Raw genomic sequence first — 26,362 nt, forward strand, 5'->3', positions numbered from 1 at the left:
AGCTTATCAGAGACTGGAGAGCCAGCGCCACAGGGATGCCCGACTCTGGACCATGTCTCACTTTTGTTTCCTTCTACTATTGCCACACATTATTCACCACATGAATAAACAGTCAGAGGGTGGCCCATCAATGTTCTATAAATTCCTTCCTCTACATGTCTGCTGATTTTTAAGAAAACTCTAGGCACAATCCTAGAAATGTTTGGCATTTTCACAAATCAAATGGTTTCACAAATCATTTATATATGCCTTCAGAGGGTGTTGGTGAACAGATGAGAAGATTGTATGAAATGTTAACCTTTACATCATCTACCAACTCTACCTCCTGGCCACTTAATTGGGTTTTGTTTTTCAAGGTCAATTAATTGTTTGTTTGATTGTCTGCTAGAATATTTTATTTGTTTGTTAAGACAGCATTTCACTATCCAGTCCAGGCTAGCCTTAAACTCTTGATTTTCCTATCTCAGCCTCCCAACTGTTGGGGTTACAGGCATAAGCCACCATGCCCATATCAAGTTCAATAGTGAGTGTATTCAGTGTTGAACTATCATTCCCCTCTTTTTTAAAATTTCCTCCAACATCTCTAGCTTCCCATTATTGCCCACTCTTCATTCTAGCTCAGTTCCTGGACCAATTTTTAGTGTAGAACCAGGAGTACTTTAAGAATTTTAATCCTGCCCTTGCCTCACCACCACTATTGGACAGAATTCAGTCATCATGTCTGATAGATACAGACAACAAATATGGTTTCTAAGGAACATTATATTCCTTGGGCCCCATTCTGAAAATCTGAGTTTGTCATGCATGACCAAGGAAAATGATTTTGATGACCCACCAGGCAATTCTTTCCACTCAGTATAAACAGAGGACTTGTTGCCAGTAAGGGACAGAATTACAAGTTTCCCAACTAATCTTCCTGATTATTCTTAGGATTTTTTTCATTGTCTTCTCAGATGTGATAAAAATCTTCTTTAAATATTTTTAATTTCAAGAAAGTTGATGAAAAATTAGTTAACAAAATAGTTATTTGACTAATATCTCCTTATACTTGAGTTTGTACATTTTCCTGGATATGATTTTCTTATAGAAAACTTTTTCAGGTAATTATTGTTTTGTGACATTGTATAAGTAAAATTGGGTTATAAAATTCATAAACGTAACTGTTTCTTATCATCCATAGTGAATCGATCCAGGATTCCCAAAGATAACAAAATAAGTGAATATTCAATGATTCAAGGCTTGCATATAAAAGGCAGAGTATTTTCATATTACCTCTTCATGTCTTATATACTAAAAACAACTTGCAGCTTATTTACAATTCCTAATGCTACTTACATACTGTGTAGGTTTCCTATATTGCCTTGACAATAACTAGAAGAAAACAATAGTTTCAGTATATGTGTAATTTGTTACAATATTTTTAATTATTGGTTAATTTTGTAGATGAGGAAACAGAAGACCATATATATATATATATATATATATATATATATAGAGAGAGAGAGAGAGAGAGAGAGACAGAGACAGAGACAGAGAGACAGAGAGACAGAGAAAGGCATAATTGCAATACTTTTAAGATGTAAGTGAGTGCAAGGTACAGAATTATATATGTCAATGTGATGTATATGTGCACAGGGAAAGCTGAGTATAAGTATATCCTTGCTAGGCAGGAGAGATGGCTCAGTAGTTAAGAGTACTGGCTGCTTTTGTAGCAGACCTGGGTTCAAGTTCCCAGCACCCACATGGCAGTTAACCATCTAACAGCAGTTCCAGGGTATCTGATTCCCTCTTCTGACCTCTGTGGGCATTATGACACATGGATACACTTACATACATGCAGATATACTCATACACATAAAATATACTTATACACATAAAATAAGAATAAAAGTATTAAAATATATATCATTGTATGTGGAATTGTAAATATTTGTATGTATAATTATGGATATAGGTGTAGTCAGTATCTAACACTGGATATCTATGATGATTAGAAACCACTATATCATTCATATATCCATGTGTTTAGTTGTATAATAACCATTTCAGCTAAGTGTTTCTATCATCCCCATTTTATAGATCAGAGGAAAAATGTATGGAGAATTTACTTATTAAAGATCACACAACCTAGAAATAGAAGATTCAGCATTCAATTTCAATTTTTTTCCAAGGTGTATATGCATTTAATCCCCACAAAATTCAAACATCTAAGACATAGTAGACTTACCACACCTCTTCAAGGTCATGATGAAGGAAAGTGGTGATGAAACAAAGTGTAAGAGATTCCCCTTTTCTTGAACTGATACCTGTCATCCACTCATGTTTCTTGTGTCAATAATGTCTCAGTCAGTTCGACACTGTCTGTCTCTTTCTCCTGGCTTCCAGCTTAACAGTGAATTAATCAAGTCTCCTATTCATTTCTTTTTAAAAATTTTTTAAAAATGTTTATGTGTATGAGTGTACTGCCTGGATGTGTTTTAGTGCACCCATGCCATGCAATGCCTGTGTTGGTTTGAAGAGGGTGTTGGATTCCCCTGGAACTGGAGCTACAGATGGTTGTTAGCTGTCGGGTGGGTTCTGGGAATCAAACCCTGGTCCTCTGCAAAAGCAGTTGGTCCTCTTAACAGCTGAGGCCCTTCCTATACTATTTCTGCCATTTTACAGTCTATCTTTTCCACTAGCAGGACAGTTTGATGACTTGTTGGACATTACTCCTCATTTTTTCATCTTTTTATTTTTATATTTAAATATTATACTAATTTGTGCCATAAAATATCTGCTTGATGTGTGAATTCTATGCAGTTTCCTTTAAAGAATCTTTACTTAACCAAAGTTTGTTGTTCATGACCTCAGGAAGAATGACTAATTTAAGTAAGTAGAACAAAAATTCATAAATAAAATGACTCAAAGTCTTTTTACTCACAGGCTTCATTATTTCTTAAAAGCTGGGCCCCCAACCAGCAATGCTGAGACCCTGATAGAAATGCAAAGCCAAGGGACCCATCTTAGACCTTGGCAACTGAATCAAAAATGAAAGGTGTGGACCAAAGCAAAATAAGCTTCCAGGTGGTTCTGTGACTGGCCAACTTTGAGAACCACTTATTCTCAAGTTCTCACAGCTTCCACAGCTTGGCTTAGCATAAAAACAATCTCCTACATATATGCATAGTCTCTCTTTCTCTTTCTCTCTCTCTCTCTCTCTCTCTCTCTCTCTCTCTCTCTCTCTCTCCTCTCTCTGCTCTATCTCTCAAACACACACAGAGGTCATGGTCTGATGTCAATAATCATTACAATGTATATTTACATTGAATTGTAACTGCTCTTTAAATATTTATCCTATTGTTGCACTAAATTTTCCATTCCCCCTCCCTGCAGGACCTGCACACACCCTCTGAGGACTCCAGGATCTCTCCAGTCCTGATGCAGATTGACAAAACTGACATAATACCTACTATTTGGGATTTGCATAGTTTATGACATCAGGAAAGAGAGACTTACAAAGGCATGAATTCTCATAGGCTTATACTTGAAATGTCAGCCATCAGTGTGTCCCACCCACAGTCTCCATCACATTTTCTTGCTCTGTCTCACCCTGTATCCTCATGTCCTATCTTACCACACAGTCAGTGCACCTTGTTCTCCATGTTCAATATGGCGGCGGCTCCACCCCTTTTAACAGTGTGCTCAGTGTGGGTCTCTAGAACAACCCACTGATCAGTTCTAGCCTTTTGGAGAAACTTCCAGGTTACACTCCACCCCTTTCTTCGGCTCTTACAAACTTTCCACCCATCTCTTAGGGTCCCTGAGCATTGTGGGGGTGATAGGTATGGGACGATCATGGCAAAATATTGACCACTTAGGCCTCATCATCATTCATCTTCAAGACATGGCCACTGATCCATTTTGGTGGTGTCTCCCCTACTATGAAGACAAATGAAGGAAGCAGACACATCTAAACAAACATGGGTGCAAATACAAATGCCTAGAAGAGATCCAGGCAGGTGTACCATATTCATACTTGCAGTGACTTGCCCACTGGGGCCTATAGCTTTTTCTGGCACAGGGGGTTGGCCTGGTCTACATTACTGGACATGTTTTCCATCCCTAGGAGTGGGCCTTATCCAATTAGAAATTTGTTAGTTGTACGTATGTTGTTGAAGCCACTATTGCACCAGCAGGCATTGCTTAGCACATCCGTAGTGTGCAGCATGTGGGGTTCATTGTTGAGCAGAATCATAGGGTGTCCTTTTTCCTGAAACATCTGCATAGTGCCTTCTGGCACTACAAAATCCATCTGTCCAATGGTATGGAGTTTTCAGCTTAGTCTCTGCTCTGTCTCTCCTTCTCCCATGCTCACATCATCCAGTGTCTTCAGCAACACAGCCTTACCCATCTTTTCTAGTGTACAATCAACATTAGTGGCAACAGCCTTATTAATTTGAAGACCTCTAGGATATCTCTGGCCAACAGACCATAATTTTTTCTTAACAGTGGTACAGTTTTGGAAGCCTTTGTGTGTGTGTGTGTATATATATATAGGCTTTTTGAGACAGGGTCTCCTTGTAGCCCCAGCTGTCCTGGAACTCACTATGTAGACCAGGCTGGCCTCAAACTCAAAAAGATCTGCCTGCTCTCTGCCTCCTGAGTGCTGGAATTAAAAGTGTGTGCCACCACTTATACAGCATTAGGTGTTATAGGTTTTTCCCCACCATTTTGGTAAATATTACTTGTGTCTTACCCAACCATAAGGTTGCCAAGAATATTACAGTTATAGCTGGCCTTTGTTTCTTCAGGTGTACTTGATATTTTTCAAATGAGTCTCACATCTGTAAAACACTCAAAGGTTAACATTGTATATTAAATCAATCGTAGACAAAGTCTAACACAGTATGGAAAGGTTTTATCCAGTTGGATTAATTGCTTTCTCCATAGATCTCTGTTGGGTACCATAGCATAGGTAAGAGGCATTAACTTGGTTAGTTCTTTGTTATCTTTATTTATCCCTTTGGAGACATTCCACATTCTGGGTATTTTACATGGAGCTTCTTTGTATCTTTTTATCCTTGATACATTTGCAGGTTCTGGCTCAACATGCCTGACCCTACACCAGGCTAAGGAGGCAGAGGGTCCCTCTTGTTCTTGCTGAACCTGTTGGTTCCCTGAGTCAGGCAGGCTCTGGGTCTTCCTCCTGGCTATAGCCATATCTGCTGCTTCTCCATTGACAATACCTGGCTGCTGGGGGAGGCCCTGGGGAATAAAATACCCCCTAGTATAGACTTTTTTAGGAGAGAAATGCACCTTGTTTAATCTTTGGGGATCCTTAACCTCTCCTGGGACAGTTTTTATCCTCTGAATGCCTTTTGTGAACTGTTCTTCAGGTTTTAAAGCCTTCCAGAAACTCCTTAGTACTGAATTTAGTTTTCTATCATTTTTGTTCCCCGCCCCCCCTGTGGAATTTGGGCTTGACATAAATCTTGCCACATTTGCCTTTGGGTAGCCTAAACAGACAATTTCTTCTGTCTGGTCTTCTTTATACCTCTTGTAGGTTGCTCTATTATTCTACAGATACGTTTTACATGCTGGTTTGAGTCATTTAGATCTGCCAAAGCCTCCCTCTCTTTACAAAGATCTTGTCCCACTAAAGGACTTAGCAAAACCATTAAATGTCTATGCCATTCTCGAGGTCTCAGTTGAATTAAGCTTTCTTTTGTACCTCTGGTGAACACAGCCCTATCTGGCCCAGCAAACTGGGCATCATATATTGCCTTCCTTATACCTAGTTCTCTCAGTAATGTCTGTCCCTCTTCTATAGTCCTCCAGTCCCTGCTAATCATGGGAGTCTCTATTGGTGATGACCATGTATCTTTAATGCCTTGCACAAGCCATTGCATTAGGGACTGCTTCTCCCTGCATTGGCCTAGGTTAAATAGCCTATGTATCAAGGACAGATGGGTGGTTATATAACTCAGCCGTGATGCTTCTAAATGACTTAAACTGATACTATTTGCTCCCATGACCCATACCTTCATAGCCACGTGATGAGGGGCTCTTTAACTGCTTGTTTGAAAGACTTTCCTGATCCCAACAGCTCAAGTGTGGAGTATTTTCTCCTAGCTACAGTACTGTTACCATTTTTCGGTTTTTGCATCAAAGGTCGAATCTGAGGGGCAGCTTTAACTACTTTTATTTCTAGGTTGTTTCTTTTCTCATTAATATCTGTCTTTTCCCCTGGGTCCTTTGACTCCTGATCCCCTAACCTTAAGCAAGTTAAAATCTCCCCCCTTTTTATTTTCTCTCTCTCAAGCTCTGAGGCTAAGGTTGAATTTGCTAGTAACTCCTTAGTCACTTTAGCCTCCTCTGAGGCTGTTGCCTTTTCAATGGACAAATCTTTAATGATGCACAAAAGTAGCCAGGTCACCGCTCTGGATTCCCCTCTTGTGTCCAAGGCTTGTAAAATATTTCCTATGCTTTTCATAATCCTTAAGGATTTTCACACACAAACAATTGAGCTATTTTCCCATATATACATAATGGCTGCAACCCAGGAATTTCCCTCTTTGAGTCCATCTGTGTCCGTGTGGCCTGGGTCAGTTTAGTCACATATTTTATGATCCATTGTGTAACCCATGTGACCACAGGTAACCTCATTAAACCTATGGGGGTTGACCACCCTCTCCCCTGGGTTCCTGCCAGCTACTCTTGGATAGGTTGCATTACCTCACAGGATGTCTTGAGGCACTCATCTCTACCCTTCTGGCAAGTCTCCAGTTGCTACCAGTGTTGCCAACTTTGGCCCACACTGAGAGCAGCAAAGACGTACCTGAACAAACATTTTCATCTAGACCCAAAAACATGGCTGTGACTTCCCTTTCCCTTTACACTGCATCTATGGTATATATGTCCCTGATGAATCACAGTCTGGTATGGTGATTACTTCTAAACTTACTCAGCCCATCCCCACATTTTTAGTATGATCTTCTTTAAACCTACACCAAACTCTATTCACCAGCCAACTTGTGTATGTCAAGCCTCCCTGTTATTTCAGGCTTAACTAGCAAATTCTACTTGCTTCCTTTGATTTTCTCAGATCATATGATGTGTAGCACAATCTCTTCTGTTTTCTATGCCTCTTTTTATTTTTAAGGCCATATTAAGTTCCCCATAACATTGTCAGTCTTTAGTGTAGTTTAGTCTCCAAGAGATCCATTTACCTAGTTCTGAGTGATCTTGGTCCTCCTTACTCCCACCTACCTAGCTAGAGTCTGATAGGCAATGCTGAACACCGTTACATTCAATAGGGAAACACCAGGCAAATATAGTATTTTGAGTTGTGAATTAAATGGATGTAGTTAGTTACCAAGAAGAATTGTCTTAATTATTTGCTCAACTGTAGCTCTCATAGGAAATGGAGAACTGCAGAAAGAGTTTAAGATCACTAAAGATTCCTATGAAGGAATATAATTACTGAAATAGAAGAAAGCATTTTGCAGCTATGCATAAACCAGTCTCTGAAACAGTTCTTTCTAGAGACAACCTTAAAACACCGTTATCAATATTACAAAAAAAGTTTTTAGAAATTTGGATAGAAATGCTCAAAGGTCAATAGACATGTCTTGTTTTTAAACTGTAAAAGAATTAGAATGACATTGTTATCCATTTTGACCAAAGGAATAAGTTTGTCCACATTAAACCATGGTCATGTAGACAATCCACAAGTTTCAACTTTCTTTATTATCAGCCAGCAAGATATCAAAACTCACCAAGTGATCTCACTAAGTCAGTATGGATAAGAAGGCTGGATGGTTGTCTCTAGAATTGAGATTTTTTTTTTTCTTTTTAGAACATGACTGTAACCTGAACTTTGGATACAAGGGTTTTTTATTTATTATTTTTATTTTATGTGTATGCGTGTATTGCCTGCATGTAGGTAAGTGCACCTGTGTTGTGAAATGCCCACAGAGGTCAGAAGAGGCTGTCAGATCCCCTGGGACTGGAGTTACAGACAGTTGTTATCTGCCATGTGGGTGTGAGGATTCGAACCCAGGTCTTCTGCAAGAACAACCAGTGTTCTTAACCACTGAGCCATCTCTCCAGCCCCTGGATACAAGTTTTTTTTATCTAGCAAAATATATTGAAAAGATGAAGGAAGGGCCAATACTAAATAAACAGTGCCCACCGTCATTGTTCCCACCATGGTTGTACTCATTTTCAATTCTTTCAGTTTACTTTGCCAATAGCCAACTAATGTTTGAATTCCTATCTACGTAGCAAAGGGTTGTTTGGTTGATTTAGATTTTTTACCTATACTTATCAGCTTTATTCTTTCTCAACTTTTTTTTTCTTTATTGTCTTTATGACTTAGGATTTTATCATTCTGTATGGTTGTTTTTAATTCATTTATGCTGGATCTCAATTTATTTGTAAAAAAGAAACTAGTTTCAGTAATTTCAGAGTCTTTAGTATTTGGAATCCTATGACTCAATAATTCTATAAATACTCTTGAGATCAAGCTTTTGAAACTTCATAAAAGTTATTGAATGCATATGACAGCAAAATTTTTAAATAATTATTCACTTCATCCTTTAGAACTGGATGAAACTAATGTAAATTTGAATGTTTGTAATGTTGAATTATGAATTTTAACACAATAACAGGAATTGTGCTGAAATTGGCCAACCCCTGTAGGAAGAGTCTGAAACACAGTAATGCAGACCTGTGATAGACTCCACATCCTCCCCGTGGGGTGGGACTTCCTGTGGCAGGTGCCACAGTAGGAGGATGAATAGAGATACAGCAGTGTCAGGCTCCCAGCTTCCTGTGGAGAGTGGATGGCCTATGGGGAGGGCTTCCCTAGATGGACCAGAAGCTTAGCCAGAGAGGCAGTGGCCATTCTCTGAGAGAGTCCTTCAGAGGGAGTTGGAGTAAAGTTGAGTAAATTGACAGAGAGAGAGAAGGAAAAAAAGAGAAAGAGATTCAGAGAGGCAGGAAGAGATGATGGGCAAAAAGGAAGAGGAGAAAAGGGAAAAGAAACAGGAATCAGATGGTGTTGCAGTCTCCCTGCAGGTCCAGCCTAGGAGAGACTCAGGGTCCCAGCCGGGAGGGGGTGAGCAGCACGGAGTCAACACACAGACACCGGGAGTTGGGTGGAAGCAGGCACTAGGCGAGGTGCTGCAGACTCATTTATTATAGGAATACTTGGGCTTATATCGTTTATTTGTCTCCTCTCATTGGTCCCTCTGCATCTCCCAATAACGTGGCCATTCGTGATTGGCTTTTCTAGTGGCTTCGGCTGTTGCCAGGTGTTTTGGCAAAGATCAGGTCCCAAGACCTTAATCGGTCTGACTGCGCATGTGCTAGCGCCATTTTGTTACATCTCACATTTCCACCCTTTTTGTTTTTAAATACAGAGCTTAATACAGTGAGAGCCCAGGTTCTATAGCCCAAACGTTGTTGGCCTCACCTCTGGTGTCCTGACATTTGATTGTGCCTGTCTTAGGTTTTTCTGATTAGCAGGATCTTACCCATCATTGACTAACCAGACACTGAGGGGATAAACCAGGGAGTGTTAGCTAAAGGTGATAGGGGTCAGACTATCGAATCTTGGATAGAAGACAGCCAAGCATGCAACATTTGTGGAGGGGGTCCAGGTTTTGCTCCATCATAGATGATAGCCTGGAGAACTTGAAGGGTATCTCTGTTAATTTGTTTTTGTAAAGCCTCTGGGTTGTCCTGAACCTATGTCCTCTGCCCCCTGAGCCTCTCTGATCTCCCTCCAGGGGTATGGGGGGGAGTGTCTCTGGAGGCTGTAGCTTTTGCTCTGATTTCCCAGCTTCCTCCTCCTCCTCATCCCCATCTGATTGTATGCCGAGGGCTGCTGGCAGGGTCAGTTTTTCCTCTGTATTTTTTTGACAAGTCTGATTATGTTCCTGTAACATTCCTCCACCGATAAGCCTTTATGACTCGCAATAATGGCTAGTAGGATTGGGACAAAGGGTGCCGGGGGCATCTTGCCCAAGTGGTCTTCCCTCTTGCGAGTGAGGTAGAGTATTCTCATCCAAACTGAGAGGTCCCAGATGTTTTCAGAGGTCACCCAAGGGGCAATACAAATAGCCTCATCCCAGAAATTGTCAAGATCTTTTGGGTTTACTTTTAATCCTCTAGTCTTTAAGAGAAGAGTCTTTAAGAGTCTAGTCTTTAATCTCTCCCCTTGCCCATCATGGGAGAGCTCGGTGAAGGGATTCTAACCACAGAAGTGGAAAGCAAGGGTAACCACTAAAAGTGCACAGATAGAGCAGACAAGGACTGAGCCATTCTGACATAAACCACCCCGACATGAAAAGGTGTATCAGATCCAAGTGTCTTGTGCTTAGTGAGGGACTTCCGAGGGCCATGACACCCTCAGCCATATGCTCACGCAGTGTCTTTGGGACAGGCAACAGGATCGTCTGAGGCCTGGGCTCTGAGTTTGGGGTAGATCAAACCTTATGTGAACTCACCCGGATGAGCCAAGGAGTGAAAGCAGCTGGTGTGGGCTTCGGGACCACACAGCGGAGTGTGCCTTCCTGATCTAACAATATATATGACAAACAGGGTAGAGGGGACAGAGAAGGGGGCCACTCACTCACCCTCGAGCAGCCGAAGGTACAGACAAAACCCGGAGCCAACTCACCGAACTTGGGGGCTTCGCCAATGCTGAGGGGGTCAAGGATCCCTGTTCAGGCGCCAGATGTTGCAGTCTCCCTGCAGGTCCAGCCTAGGGGAGAGTCAGGGTCCCAGCTGGAGCGGTGCGGAGTCAACACACAGACACCAGGAGTTGGGTGGAAGCAGGCACCAGGCAAGGTGCTGCAGACTCGTTTATTACAGAAAGGACTGGGGCTTATATAGTTTATTTGCCTCCTCTAATTGGTCCTTCTGCATCTCCCGATAATGTGGCCATTCGCGATTGGCTCTTCTAGTGGCCTCGGCTGTTGCCAAGTGTTTTGGCAAATAGGTTCTAAGACCTTAATCAGTCTGACTGCACATGTGCTAGCACCATTTTGTTACATCACACAAGATGGGACAGTCTACTTTTAACAATTAAAAGCTTTAAATAGTGCTGTGATATAAAATTCTGATTCTTTTAGGTTGTTAGCCTGAGTCTTTAACAGCCGAGGTTTACCTCCAGCCCAATTCTGACTCTTTTAATCCTTACCTTGGTAACTGATTTTAACCACCTCATTCGTTCTTCTTGGAAAGTCTATTAATTAATGAGATATAGTTTAGGGAACACCTATAGACCCATGTAATTTAAAGAAAATGCAAAAAAAAAAAACTTGCAAGAATATTTATATTTTAAAATCATTATTTTATTTTATTTTTTAAATTAATTTGTTGAGAATTTCATACATGCATTTAATGTGTTTTGATCAAATCCATGCCCACTCCCTCCCCTCTAACTCCTCGCATATCTTCCCATCACTTTTTTCTGATAACTTCATGTACCTTTCTTCTTTCTTTCTTTCTTTCTTTCTTTCTTTCTTTCTTTCTTTCTTGGGGTCTTTTTGGTCTTTTTGATACAGGGTCTCCCTGTAGCTCCAGCTGTCTTGGAACTCACTATGTAGACCAGGCTGGCCTTGAACTCACAGAGATCCGCCTGCTTCTGCTTCCCCAGTGCTGGGATTAAAGGCGTGCACCACCATGCCCAGCAATTTACTTATTTTTATGGGGTTTTTGGCTACTCTAACATTCCCCCCTCTGAAGAGGTAGCCCTAAAATTTTTTGAGGATTAGATACAAGCTCCCAAATACTTTCAACATTTTTGGCCTTTAGAATGGAGTTAGTTGGTAAAAGGCCCAAGGACATTTTGACTTTTAGCCAAGAAACTGGCTGCTTTTCTTTGGGGTCTTTTTACCTTAACTGCCTAGCCAATTCCTACCTCCTATTCTTATCACACCATCCTCTGAAGAGGTTATCCAAATTCCCAATAGGGAATAGGGACACAGATCACTGTGGCTTCTTCCATGCTGAACAGAGACTCAGGGTAAAGCAATTGGAGCACCCCTCCAGTGGGTCTATCTAAAAGACTCCCAAATTCCATAACTCTTGTCTCTAAGGGGAAAAGAAAGTCCTTAAATCCTGAATAGGAGATGTGAAGAAAAGTAAAGGCAAGAGCAATTAGCATTACAAGTTCTAGACAGTGAACTAGAAAAAAGTCAGAACAGGGCAATTTTCAAATATTCGTATGAGAGTCCATTGGAATTTCTTGACAAAGGCTTCCAAAAGCATCCCTCTATTAGGTTCCTCTACATTTTTCTTTTGTCTCCCAAGGCTGGACTCTAGAATGATAGATTCAGGGTTTGCTTTCAGGTATTTTGACAGCTGTTGAAGTGGTTAGAATCAGTGTCAGTTCCCTCTCAAAGGCTTCTAGACAGGGAGAGAAAACAAATTTATCCATCATTTTAGAACAATAGCTGGTTGCTTCCCTTAGATACAGGTGGACACTGCAGTAGTGGAGACCAAGATTTGAAGTCTTACATTTGAGGAGCACTTTCTGATTAGGAACAGAATAGTCAATAAGAAATAATTGTCTAAATAACTTTTTATATAGACTTAAGCCTAATGTCTGGGAAGTGAAATCCCTTGAACTCTTAAAGAAATATATTGATGACTTTACTCTGGTTATACTTTCCTTTTGGGTGTTTAAGACCATCCAGTTGGCCCAAACAAATCAGTTTATGTTTACATTTAAGATCATTTGAGAATCTGTTCCTCAGGGGTCACATGAGCTTGGGAGGAGCCCCTAGCTCCTTTCTTTTACCAGTTCCATCTATGTGAAGATAAGTCAAAGGTCCTGCTCGACCATGTCTGGCTCCACATGGAAACATGAATGAGATGTTTTTTCTGAGTTGACCCTCCTCTTTGTAATCTAAACACTGGTTCAAGTCCATCTCATGGGGGTCTCCTTGGCTTCCCTGAACAAGAGGACAGGAGAATCACCACAGTTACAGGGCATTTTGAGAGATGTTCCATAGTCTCCTGGAACTTAGTCGACCTTGGAGGGAAAGGGGCAAAAACTGTCCTTTAAGTCCCTCTGACCAGATTAGTATAGGCCTCAAACTGTGGCTGTTAAACATCCAATAAGGTTAGTTCCACAAGTCTGGTACTTTTAATTATCATGTGCTATGTAGATAAGGCTTGGGTAAAAAACCAAATATTCTCAGATAAACCTTGACTATATATATATTTTGTTCCTTAAACTAGTTGACTAAACTATGACCATAGAAATTTTAAGATTATGTAAATATTATTTTTGTTTTGTGCTTTATATATCATAAAAAACCTACATACACCTTCATCACTTACTTAGGCTTTCTCATTTTTTCTATTTTGGAAAATACCCCCATTTCCCATATATTTTAACATCTTTTACATTCTCTTTTTCTTTTTTTTAATTATGAGACATAATAGCATTAACAAATAAATTTTCTGTCTGTTGTGAGGCTTCTTTTCCTTGGGATGCTAAGCAATACTTTTCCCCTTTTCAGGGTCTAGTGTCAAGCCAATGTTTGATTAAAGTTTTACTGGGGAACCAATGAATATATTGAGATTTCTTACCAGATAACTGAGGGGTTGCTGAGGTGTATGTATGACCTGAGAGTGTGTACTCTGGTAAGCCTTAACCCAGAATGGGTCATGCCTTCTCTTCCTAGCCTTCCCCAGATTGTACACTTTAGCCTTCCTCAAATCCCAGAGGCCATGTATGATTAGGGTCAAATTCCATACAGATGGCTGGGAAGAGTGGATACTCCAGTGAGGGTCCACTGACTCTCATTATTTTATTTTATTTTTAGGGTTTTTTTTTTTCTCACACAAAGTCTCATGTAGCCCAGGCTGGCCTTGAACTTCTGTAGCCAAAGTTAGCCTTGAACCCTTGACTCAACTGCCTTCACCTCCTGAGTGCTGGCATTAAAGGTATGTATGCCACAACTAGGTACATTTATAGCTATTCTTTCAGGGCTATCTCAGTCCTATGGTTAGAACAGAGGTGTACTGAAGTAATATTCACATTTTGGAAGTTGAGTGTTACACACACTCACTGCCCTACTTGTGAAGCCCTCTCTCTGTTCCTCACCCCTACAGAAACCCTACTGAGTCTGTATTTAGCATGAATATATTTATACTGTTTTTTCACCAACTTGTACAATTGTGTACATCCTGAAAAGTGGAAAAGTAATTCTAAGAAAAAAACATAAGTGAAAACCAAGGCTATCCTAGGTATAGCAATGGCATGTGTTTCACAAGGGCTAAATGAGTTACCTCCTCTAGGTGATTTAAGAGCCTGGGAGATGACTCTGTGATTAAGAACATTGAATGTTCTCGGAGAGGACATGGATTCAGTTCTCAGCACCCATGTGGTGGTTCACAACCACCTGCAACTCCAGTTCCAGGGAATCTGATGCTTTCTTCTGGCCTATGTGGGCACCAGGCACACATATGGTACATATACATACACGCAGGCAAAATACATGCACAATTTTTTAAACCTTAATTCAACATTATCTCTGTGTGTGTGTGTGTGTGTGTGTGTGTGTGTGTGTGTGTGTACTATAGCTTGAACCTTGAAAGTTCTCAAAAGGCCCATATGTTAAATAAAGGTTTAATCTCAAGCTTGGCTCTGTTGGAAGGTGATCCCACAACAGTGAGAGATTTTAGGTTATCAATGGGGTGTCCCAGAAGGGGATAATGGAATGCTACCTCTCCTTTCTTTCTGTATTTTCTCTCTAGCCGTGAGGTGAGCAGTTTTGCTCCATGATGCTTTTACACAATGATGATCACCTGAAAACTCTAAAATTGTAAACTAAAATAAAGCTGGGATGCCTACCTGCCATCTCATGAAATTAGGGTCAGGGGAGGGAGAGTTTGATAATATTAGGCTTTGTTTAGACCATGTTGACCAGTCTCCATACCTTTCTTGTACTTTTCATGAGTATATGAAACGTATTATTTCATTGGTCCATTGGTACGTTAATGTGAGAATGAATGAGATTATAGCAATTTATGGCTATATTTTACATTTTCAATGGTTTAGGGTGTCTTCTATTAAGTCTGTTTATACTTATGCTAAATTCTAATACTTTAATAATATTTTGCCTCATGAAATGAAATCAATGTTAGTCTGAAATGGAAGAGTCATATGGAAAAATAAATATGACTCTTAAAAATGAGTAGATCTTGTTAATCTGTTAAGCTTTGTGAAAACTCTGTAGCTGTATCAGTTAAAACTTTGATTTGACTTTTGAAAGCCTGGCTTTGACCAGAAAAGAAAAACAGTTAAAGTAAATATTAAGACTAGAATTGTTGGGCCTGGAGAGATGGCTCAGAGGTTAAGAGCACTGACTGCTGCTCTTACAGAGGACCAGGGTTCGATTTCCAGCACCCACATGGCATTACGAATAGTCCTTAACTCCAGTTCCAAGGGAATCCTGAAGCCCTCTTCTGACCTCCGTGGCATTGCATGACATGGGTGTACTCATGTACATTAAAATAATAAAAAAAAAATTTTTCATGTACAAAATAAAACTATAAACAACATATTTTTAAAAGACTAGAGTTGTTTATATAAAATTTAACTTTGCTGTATATAGATCCTTAAATTCACTTAAATTACTTACATAGTAATGAAGAATAAATACCTTCTTGACTCAAGCCTGAAGGATATATTATTTTATCTGTATCTGTTTAACCCATTATCAGAAGTATTCAATTTATTGCATGTTTTTGTCCACGGTGTACTCTGATGAGCAAGCATGCAGAAGAGAAAACATTATTTATTTATCTAATCAACAAGATGGAACACCTCAAATACTGAATTGATGTTTCAATCCATTGTACCACCTCTCTCTGTCCTCAGAGAAAGCATCCTTTCTGACTACTCAGGGATGGTTTACTTGCATACATCAAGAAACAGCTAGGGCTAAGCCTTGTCTAAAGGAGGCTAAGAACTAAAGAAGTACAATGAGAAATGTGGGGAAGAGTAAGAACATCCAGTGTGGTTGTAGAGAACACATATTTTATGAACTTCCCTGAGTCCCTTACGAGGGACTTAAATCTGCTTCACTCAGAACGACCACTGTTGCTCCTTAAACCCACCACACACTTTCCCAGAAGCATAGGTTATGGATTTCCCACAACATCTCACCCTGGATTGCTTTCTTCTCTTTTCCACTATTCAAATATGTCTATCAAGAAGCCTTCCTGGGGGCGCTGGAGAGATGTCTCTGTGTTTAAGACCACTGGCTGCTCTCGCAGAGGACCTAGGTTCAGTTCCCAGCACCCATATGGCAACTAACAGCTACCCTAACTCCAGTTCCAGGGAATCCAACACCCTCTTCTGGCCTCTCAGACATTGCACGTATGGGTGCACTTATATACATGTAGGTTAAACACTTATACACACAAAAATAAATAATCTACAAAAAATTTTTAAAGAAGCATTGCATTCCTGGGCCATTGAACCCAAAAGAAATGACTTCCTCTCCATTTGTTCAATGGTGAGGTCCAAGTGAGAAAGGTTGTATATAAGGAAACCTAGACAAGATATTTAAACATCCATTATTTATTTATTTATTTTTGAGACAGCATCTCACTGTGTAGATCAAATTGGCCTGGAACTCACAGGTGTGTTCCTCTGCCTGCCTTTACCTCCCGAAAGCTGAGGATTAAATGTGTGCACACATGGCCTAGTCCATCTTTTTTTTTTTTTTTTTTTTTTTTTTAGTGACCTTGAATAAATACCAACAATTCCTATGCTCTTTCTGCCCTTCATCCTTAAAAAGGAGTAAGTGGTGTGAATCTCTGCTCCAGCTTAAGCATGTTGGGGGGGTAATGTTTCCCTGGAAGCATTTTGTATATAGTAATTGGCTATGCTTAGGAATTATTTCTACCAAATTCAGCTGTGATGATTTACATTGAGTTGATCATAATATTTTGTGCCTGTTTTTCCTATCTACTCAACCCAATTGAATACATATTTGCTTTCATGATAGTAAAATTAGTATGTGTTTATGACAGACATTTTAAAAGAACTAAATTGAAAGAAAATTCAAGAAATAAAAGGAAAACCCCAGGAAATGTCATAATAAATAACTAAACCAGGGAATTGTGACATTAACATTTTAACTTCATATCTCACATAAGTACTCTTATGAACGTATCTGTCCGTGTTTTGTAAGTTGCTTCACTCGCTCAGCATACTCTATGTATATTTTTATTCCTCGGTCCTATTTTCACATCTTCAAGTGCAGGCACCACATTTTGACTTTGGTCAAGCCCTGCCGAACACTAAACACTGTACCTTGAGTAAAATAAATGTTTATTATATGGACTTTCTCATAGAAAGACTCAAAAGAGTTTGATTATTTAACTATAAAGTCAAGTGAAATGCAAGTCATGTCTTTAAAGGTGACTCTGAGTTCTTATCAATGAACTGAGGTCATTGTACCTAACAGGGACTTATTTCTTGATCTCCTTTCCTCCTAGTTTGTTGCCCAACCCAACTGTCAACAACTGCTTGCATCTCGCTGGTACGATGAGTTCCCAGGCTGGAGGAGAAGACACTGGGCAGTGAAGATGGTGACGTGTTTCATAATAGGACTTCTTTTCCCGGTCTTCTCTGTGTGCTATCTGATAGCTCCTAAAAGCCCACTTGGACTGTTCATCAGAAAGCCATTTATCAAGTTTATCTGCCACACAGCCTCCTATTTGACATTTTTGTTCCTGCTGCTGCTTGCCTCTCAGCACATCGACAGGTCAGACTTGAACAGGCAAGGTCCACCACCAACCATCGTCGAGTGGATGATATTACCGTGGGTCCTGGGTAAATGTGTTACTATAGAAAATATAATAACAAACGTGTTACTGCCATGGAATTTTGTTGCTCAGAAGAACAATATCCATTAATGTTTGGGTTATGGTAATAGTACACATAGGTTCAGACCATGGTAGCTCTAAGACCTAATCCTCAAAATGAAACAGGTATTTTGCAAACTGTGTGGAATAACTCTCAAATGCAGCTGTGAAAAGTAACCTTAAGTTATAGAATGGCAGGTTTTAATGACTTCATGTCCCGTAAATGACTCTCTGGGTTTGTTTCTTGCTTGTCTTTTAAATCTTTTCACCATGTCGCATTAACCATGAACAATCAAATCTCTTTTCTCCCCACCTGTGCTTGCATCTGAATCCAGGGTCTTTGCAAGGAGTAAACAAGTGCCTTAGCCCCTAATTTCCTTATATGCCTTCCAAACGATCACTGTGTGTCACTCTGAAGAATTAGTAAATATATATATATATATAAAAGATATATTTAACAACTGTAACTACCTTAAAAACTTAGTCCAATTATTTCTTTAAATTTTTTATTATTAGAAAAATAGTCAATTAAACTGTGAACATGCTTCAGCTCTTCATGTGTTATCATAGATAGAAAATTATTTTAGATCTTCCAGAAATAGAGTAGAAAACCTTCTTTAGTGAAAACCTTCTTTCTTCTTGTTACTGGAGCCATGCCTAAAATTTGCATTTTAATTATCCTTTTCTGTATCCTACTGTGGTTTGCTGAGAAATCACATTTTCTCAATTTAGCTCATAGTTTTAAATCTCTGTGGTATCATATCCATCTCATTAGAAAACATGACAAATTTCATGATTCACAAGCTCAGAAGATCTGTTTGGGTTAATTTCAAAAGTGCTGAAGAGACTATAAAGTGAGGAGAAGCCAGGATAAAAAGAACACAGCCTGTCTGAGTACGACGTAGATCTACTTTTCAATCCTAAAGATTATGAGCACTCTTAAGTAACAGCACTAAGAAAAATCCCACAGCGACAAGTGATTTGGTGTTTCATATGTTACCAATTTCTTAAAATACCATTTTAATTAACCTTTGAGTAGGTCCTAATTCATCTAAAGTGAATAAACTGTGATCGTAGCTAAATTAAAAGGAAAGTCTAGATCATCTATAAGTTTCTAAAACTAGTTATGATAGTGAAGTTAATGCTAAGGCAAAGGATTATTCTCTCTTTAAATTAAGTATCTTATACAGAAAAAAAAATTGTATTAATTCTTACCAAAGTATTTAAGAGGTTGTATTTCATTTATGGATAATTTGCACCTGAAAATCTTTTTTAAATTTTATTTTATTTTTATTTTGTATATATGTGTGTTTTGCTTGCATGCACATATGCATCCACGCATACAATGCCTGCAGAGGCCAGAAGAGGGCAATGGATCCTCTGGGACTTGAACTATGGATGGTTGTTAGCCACTGTGTGGGTGCTGGGAACCAAACCCCGATCTCTGCAAGAGCAGTCCAAACTAACTTCTGAGTTCTCTCTTCAGCCCTAATATCTGAAAATCTTGATGTCTCAAATGGAATGGACATTTCATTTAGGAAATGTTACAAATGCAATACAAAATAATATATGTAACATTTCTATTCTTTATTCAGTCATTACATTGAGCCATAGGAGTGCAGCTATACATAGGAGTGTGACTATAACATAGCAAGCGAAAATGCACTTGGCCTTATAGAGCTTAAATCTTACTGGAGGTAATGGGCAACAAACAAATTCATGATCATAATGACAGAAAATGGTAAATGATATAAAAAATAGAAACTTCAAACTTTGAGTAACTTCTGTGGTTAAAATAGTTATTGACTGACTTCTATATGTAAAATTTGTAGAATATTGCTTGAAAGGTAGATGAAAGAAATCACATCCTAACCACAGCTAGGTGTTTAATGTATAGACTTAATTGTATTATAATTCCAAAAGACTAAAGTATCTGCAAGAAGCATTATTTTCTCAATATATTCTAACTGCACAGAGTTAATTTATTTGGGAACTTTAGAATTAAAGGATATTTCCTAGAATTTAACAAAATGCATTTGAATGATTATCTTGCTTGAACATCAGAGTATAAGTGGTATTTACTTATCAAGTATATCTGTCAAAGCAGTTATACTGTTTAATTAATCTTGAGAGCCTTACAGCAAAGACCAGGTCCTATGTGCTTTAGAATATCTTGGATAAAGATGCTGTGGAAATTGGACCTCTAAGAGACTGTTAAAATATATGCAAGTCTTAAGGTGCTTTTGATTTGCATTTCTCTAATTACTAAAGATGTTGAGCACTTTTTAAGATGTTTCTTAGCCATTTTTATTTCTCAGTTTGAGAACACTGTCCAGGTCCTTAACCCATCTTTTTATTGGGTATTTTTTTTAAATGTCTTTGTTCTTTTGAGTGCTTTGTATATTCTGGATATTTATTATCTTTCAAATGTGTAGCAGGTGAAGATTTCCTACCACTTGATGGGTTTCCTCCTCACTTCCTTGATTGTTTCTTTTGTACTACAGAAGTTTTTTTAGTTTAATTGTTGTTTAATTTAGTTTGATTTTTTTTACCTTAATGCCTGAGCAACTGATGTCCAATTTAGAAAGTCCTTTCCTATACCTATGTTTTGTAAGTTACAACCTATGTTTTCTTCTATCAGTTTCAAAGTTTCTGGTTTCTTATTGAGGCCTTTGATCCATTTGGAGTTGACTTTTGTGCAGGATGATAAAGGTCCAATTGCATTCTTCTGCAGGTAGAGATCCAGTTTTGCCTACAGCATTTGTTGAAGATGCTGTCTTTCCTCCATTATGTGTTCTTGGCAACTTTGTCAAATATTAGGTGGCTGAAATTGCATGCACTCATGTTTTGGATTTTCTATTGTGTTCCATTGATCTTTGTGTCTTTTTTGTGCCAATGCCAAGCTGTTTTATGATTATAGCTCCATAATGTAGTTTGAGATCTCTCTTGGGATTTTCAGTGTCTTCAATAAAGTGAAAGACTTACAGTGGATGACATAAGAAGCCCCACTGAATATACTGAGCTGCTGTCATTAGGAAGAGAGAGATACTTGCTTTGTTCAAAAATGGGCAGAAGTAGCAAAAGACATTATGGAAGGACTGTTTCAACCTTTTATCAAAAATGTAATATAGACAAAAAGGCATGACATGATTTGATGGCAGTATCAATGATTATCATTTAAATTTTCTTACCCAATTTATATCTGCTAAAGTAAAACATCATAAGCTTCATTCCATTAACAGAATATTTCCTAGTTCATCCATTGTAAGGTTCTTGGTTTATAACAAGAGTAGAATGCCTTACAGAAACTGTGAGACTTCTTAGTCCCATCATGTTAATTCTTATAAAGTTAGAACTCTATGGGTTTTCCTCAGGGTTTCATGAGCTAGTATGCATTTTCAACTCATGTCACTGCTATGAACTATCTGTTATAATACTTTTTTGTACTAAATTTACTTTTCCTGCATGTTTGTAGACCAAATCAAAACCTGTGATACAGATACATTTATACATCTCATTTTGTTTACCCCTACAAATGTATTTTTGCTTTATATATTTATATCATACTTTTTTATTATTTGGATGTAAAAGTTCTCTAGTTAAGGTTTTCTTCAAAAATTCCTTTTTCCCAAAACGTGTGACTTTGTGGGGATTTCTGTTATTTTACACCCTTTTCTGTTTCCCCTGTAAGCACTGCACTCAACCTCTTAGATTCAGATATGTTCCACTGAAAACAGTGGTAGAGTAACATTTTATGTTCTTTCCAGTATCTTTCTTATTGGAACTCAACACTACATTGACTACTGAAATTGGGATCTTCTGAGTACTACATCTTTAGAAAGCAGTCTACAGTGCTTTTCACCCTCTGCAGTGATCATCAATGCTGTGTCATAGTACCATAGCATTTTTTGAATTACTTTTACTTTAGAATTCTTTGTATGGAAGGTTAGAGAAGTTTTTATTCTCCCATCTAATAGTACCATGATATTTTCTTGCAGATATTTGTAATCAGTATGACTTTTCATCAGTATATGAAATATCCAAATACCACACACAGGTTTCAAATTTATACTTGTAGCCATCTTGACTTAAGGTTTAAAACAATAGAAAATTAATTAAAGATAATTTTTAGAACATTCTCAATAAAGAAGTAATACCAGATAGACAGATGCAATATATTTCTCAGATTGTCCAATCACCCGCTTAAGTAAAAAAACATAAAATGCTGTGTGACCAAGCATTCCTGTGGGCTTCGTGGCAGAGCTGCACTTTCAAGAATTTAGAGAGGAAGTCACTAGAAAGACTGGCCAAGGGACCAGAAGCAACCTAGATCAGAAGTAGCCCCCCTCCCCTCCCCGTGTTCTGCCGCACTGTGACATGGGCTCTGTGTTCATTCCGGGTTGGATATGAGGTGGTGGTAATATTTATATGAGATGTTCCTTTTACACTCACGTGCAAACTAAACCTGTTGTGTCATAATAAATATTCTTATGACAATTCATCTAGAGCATTGCAGCAGTTCTGTCTCCAATAGTATGTTTGATTTTTGAGATGATATGAAATAAAATATGAAAGAAATTTCTTGGGCTACTAGATTTTTAGACCTCTCCAAACCCAGTTTGAGCTTTTCCTCAGGACCCCTTATAACTAAATGGTGACAACTGAATGTGCCATAGCATATTATTCTGCACATAGTCAACCTAAATACATAAACATATATTTATACAGTCAACCAACTTAGCAAAAAAAAGTGGTGAAATTGATAACACGTTTCATAAAAGAAACACCACTTTGGTCAAGGTTGTCCAAATACTTTGCTCCTGAGAGGAAACAAAATGGCTGCTGAAGTGATTGGCATTGAGTGTATGCCTAAGAATAGCCTGAAATAAACAGCATGTAAATCTATGCACTGTGGGCATGATGAGCAGGGTGAACTGAGGGAATGATGGAACACAGGAAGGCATCGCAGCTTGTTAAAAATAGAGCCTATTGAATTCCTAGGCATAAAGTAAAAAACACTCAAGATTATCCAGATTACCCAGCCTGCCTGTTACATAGACTTCTTTAGCAAATTTTCTTTAGGAACACTGGTTTTTCATTTCCATCATTTGTTGCATATATTATAGCTTAAAAGGTTGATATTAACAAGTCTGAAATTCTCAAAATGTCTGCCAGGAGGATGATACAGAATGAAGCCTGGTGGTTATCTCTCATCTTGACATTCACAGGAAGCAGCAATCATGTCTATATTTTTTTCCTCTTGTGCCCATTTTCATGTTTGGTGCTAGGGAGTGAGCCCAGGGCCTTGTGAACACTAAGAATGTGGTCTGCCACTGAGCTACACCTCCAGCAACCCATTTTTCATTTTATGTTTTTCTAATAGTCTCTAGGGTCATATGGCTTCTAGTACTTTTTCAAAATTTCACAATTTTAGCCCTACCTCTGAACTACATAACCTGTCAGTCAGCTCCAAAGGTTGTTATTACAACTATAAGAAATTAACATATAGCTTTTCTCCATTCCTCCCCTTGACACAGTGCTCAAATAAGCTCACCAGACTCAGACTAACTGTAGTCTTACACAGACTCAAACACAGCTGCAGAATATCCATTTATTTTTTTAAAAGAATATTGTAATATGCAAGAAAATCAGATGATTATTGCAATACAGTACATATTTTCTTGTTTCTGTTTATCTGTGTATGTGTTGAAGTTCTTTAAAGCTAATTTTTCTTTTTTATCTTTTTTGAGAATTCCATACTGAATACTGTATTTATATCATTTCTACTTCTCCCTCTCCCCACTCCAACTCTTCACACACACGCCCCCCCTTCCTCAGAATTCCATGATCTTGTCTTTGAATATATATAGCCTAATGAACTCATTTAGTGTTGCTCTTATGTGTTTAGGGATAACAACTTGGGATTGGATAGCCTGTCACAGGGCTAGTCCCTGGAGAAGACCGATTCTCCCTCTCTCAGGCATCATTGATTGCCTATAGCTTTTCATCTAGGAGTAGGGCCCTGTGAAATTTCCCCCATCCACATTGTCATGTCAACTGGTGTCGCCACTATGCAGGCCTATTTAGGCAACCATGTTATTGGGATTTCATGGGTGCATCTTCCCTGTCATGTCTAAAAGACATTGTCTAGCATCAGGCATCCTGATCTGGCTCTTATAAACTTTCTGCCTTCTCTTGTGTGATATTCTTTGGGCTTAGGGTTGCATTGTAGATATACCAGTTGTGGATCTCTGTAGTAGTCTCTGTTGCAAAAAGAAGCTTCTTTGATGAGGGGCACTTATCTGTGTGTGTAAGGATAATTGTTCATGATAAAATTATATTTGTTTATGAAGATTGAAGAAGTAGGTTCTTCTCCAGAGTCTATGACCTCTCCAACCACAGTTGGCTACGTTTACAGTGCCAGGCATGAATTACTTCCTACAGAATGGGCCTTCAGTTCAATTAGACAATTGTTGGTTACTCCCAAGATAATAGTGCCACTATTGCATCACTGGGGATATCTTGCCAGGCAGGTCATTGCGGTGGCTTGTAGGCTTTACCAATGGGCGGGATTGCTTTTCTCCTTTGGCAGCCTGCATAGCCCCTTTCAATATTATGAGAACTAGTCTTCAGGGAGAAGGCCTCTAGGTCAGTTCCAAATCCTGTATCCAAAGTGTCTGGTGTCTTCAGCAACAGGGTCTTACCTTCAACTTCTTGGAGCACCGAAGGCAATGGCTATAGCCTATATTAATTTCGGACTCTCTTGGACATCCCCTACCCAAGAAAACAATTCAAAGGAACATTGCCTATGCCCGGCATTGGGGATTTATTGAATAGTCTATGGCTCTTGCAGAGAGCATTACCACCTGTTGTGGTGTGATATTCCGTTTAAACTTTATGTATACACACAGACACATACTCATGGGTTTTTAAGTAAGCTCATAAAAAATGATTGTGTGTTGATTTTTCAAGCATCTTTAATGTTATTTATCTCTCATTCCCTCTCCCTATGTACTACCTTCCCCTCCTCCCTTTCCCAGTTAGAGAAGCTCTAGAGAGGTTGATAGAAGGACACAGGTACTATGAATGGGGGAAAGGGAAAGATGGGGAGAGGGCCCTCAGGCTAAAACCTGAATGATTTAAATGCACATTGGCCTGTGAATTTCATAGTATCTCTATTCCATTTGGCTATATTAAACGATGGTAATATTTCATTTCATAGACAGGAAACAGGCTTTGAGAAGCTAGATTTCTTGTCCAAAATCAAGGAGCTAACAAGTGGGAAATAAGTACATCAAATTCCAGTACCTTCAACGTTAGGCCTTTATCTCTATGAAACACTGAGCAAGTTATCAAGAGACACAGGTTTACAGGAAGGTAGAAAGTACCCAGTACTCTGACTCTCCATACTCCTCTGCCTCTGTCTCTTACAAGTAAAATGTGATTAAAAGGTGTGCAAGGTTCCTTAAGGTGTAATGCACTCTAGGATACAAATTTGATATGACTTAATATTCAATATCTCACATCCCACAAACTAAACTTGTTACCCCCTCACATCATCACTGTTTTCCTATCCCCCACCCTTCTCTCCATTCTAGAACACAGTGCATGTGGCTCTCTAGTACTGAAACAAGCTATCTCTTTTTAATTATTTTATGTGTATGAGTGTTTTGCCTGCATGCAAGTGCACCTGTGCGTGCAATGCCTATGGAGGCCAGAACAGGGCATCGGATCCTCTGGAACTGGAGTCAAGGATGGTTGTTACTACCATGTGGGTGCTGGGAACAAAACCCAGGTCTCTGAAGAGCAGCAGTGCTCCAGGCCCTAAACAAGCAATCTCTTGAAAGACAGAGAAGAAAGAAATGGAGGGAGAGGGAGAGTAGGAAGCAACATCGGGGAGAGAAGCAAGCAAGAGAGGGATAATAGAAGGAAAAAAGAAAGGAAGAAGAGGAGGGAAGAAAAAAGAGGAAGAAGAAGGAAGAAGGGAGGATGGGAACGAGGGAGGGGAGAGAAAGTTCTTGTACTTGTGTAGACTTCCTTTTGGGCTTCTGTGAATCAGTTACTGAGATGAAAGGTTAAGTTCCCGTGATTCCAAGGACATTATTAGTATTTTAATCTTCTTTTGAGGTAGGGCTGTGTGTATGTACAATGTGTGTATGTAAGGGCTATTCAGGTCAACATAAAATGTAAATGTACTACATTGTTCATATTTTCTTTAACAATATTCAGGAGTTCATCTTAAATGGAAAATGGTAATCTTCACAGTGAAAAAATTAATTTACTTATTTATATTATACAATTAGGCTGGGCATGATGGTGCACACCTTTAATCCTAGCAGTTGGGCTGCTGAGGCAGGTGGGTCTCTGTGAATTCAAGGCCAACCTGGTCTCCATATTGAGTTTCAGGTCAGCTGGGGCTACAGGGAGACCCTATCTCAAAAAAGACCAAAAAAAAAAATTAAATATATATATACAA

At 38.9% G+C, this 26,362-nt stretch overlaps 1 protein-coding gene across 4 annotated transcripts in view; it reads left to right on the top strand.

Moving 5' to 3' along the window:
- The window catches only part of Trpc4 (transient receptor potential cation channel subfamily C member 4), a 254,180-nt gene that overhangs the window by 175,028 nt on the left and 52,790 nt on the right, over nt 1-26,362 (top strand). For 2 of the 4 annotated variants that reach the window (XM_017802285.1, XM_008849366.2), the window contains exon 4: nt 17,518-17,854. In XM_017802285.1, coding sequence (XP_017657774.1) covers nt 17,518-17,854 — 337 coding nt within the window. Of the gene's footprint in view, nt 1-17,517; nt 17,855-26,362 lie in introns of those variants that run through there. The other 2 variants (XM_029554221.1, XM_029554222.1) reach the window with 2 other exon arrangements.

The sequence above is a fragment of the Nannospalax galili genome, unplaced genomic scaffold, assembly GCF_000622305.1.
Source record: "Nannospalax galili isolate Female #2095 unplaced genomic scaffold, S.galili_v1.0 scaffold264, whole genome shotgun sequence".
Classification (NCBI taxonomy): Eukaryota; Metazoa; Chordata; class Mammalia; order Rodentia; family Spalacidae; genus Nannospalax; species Nannospalax galili.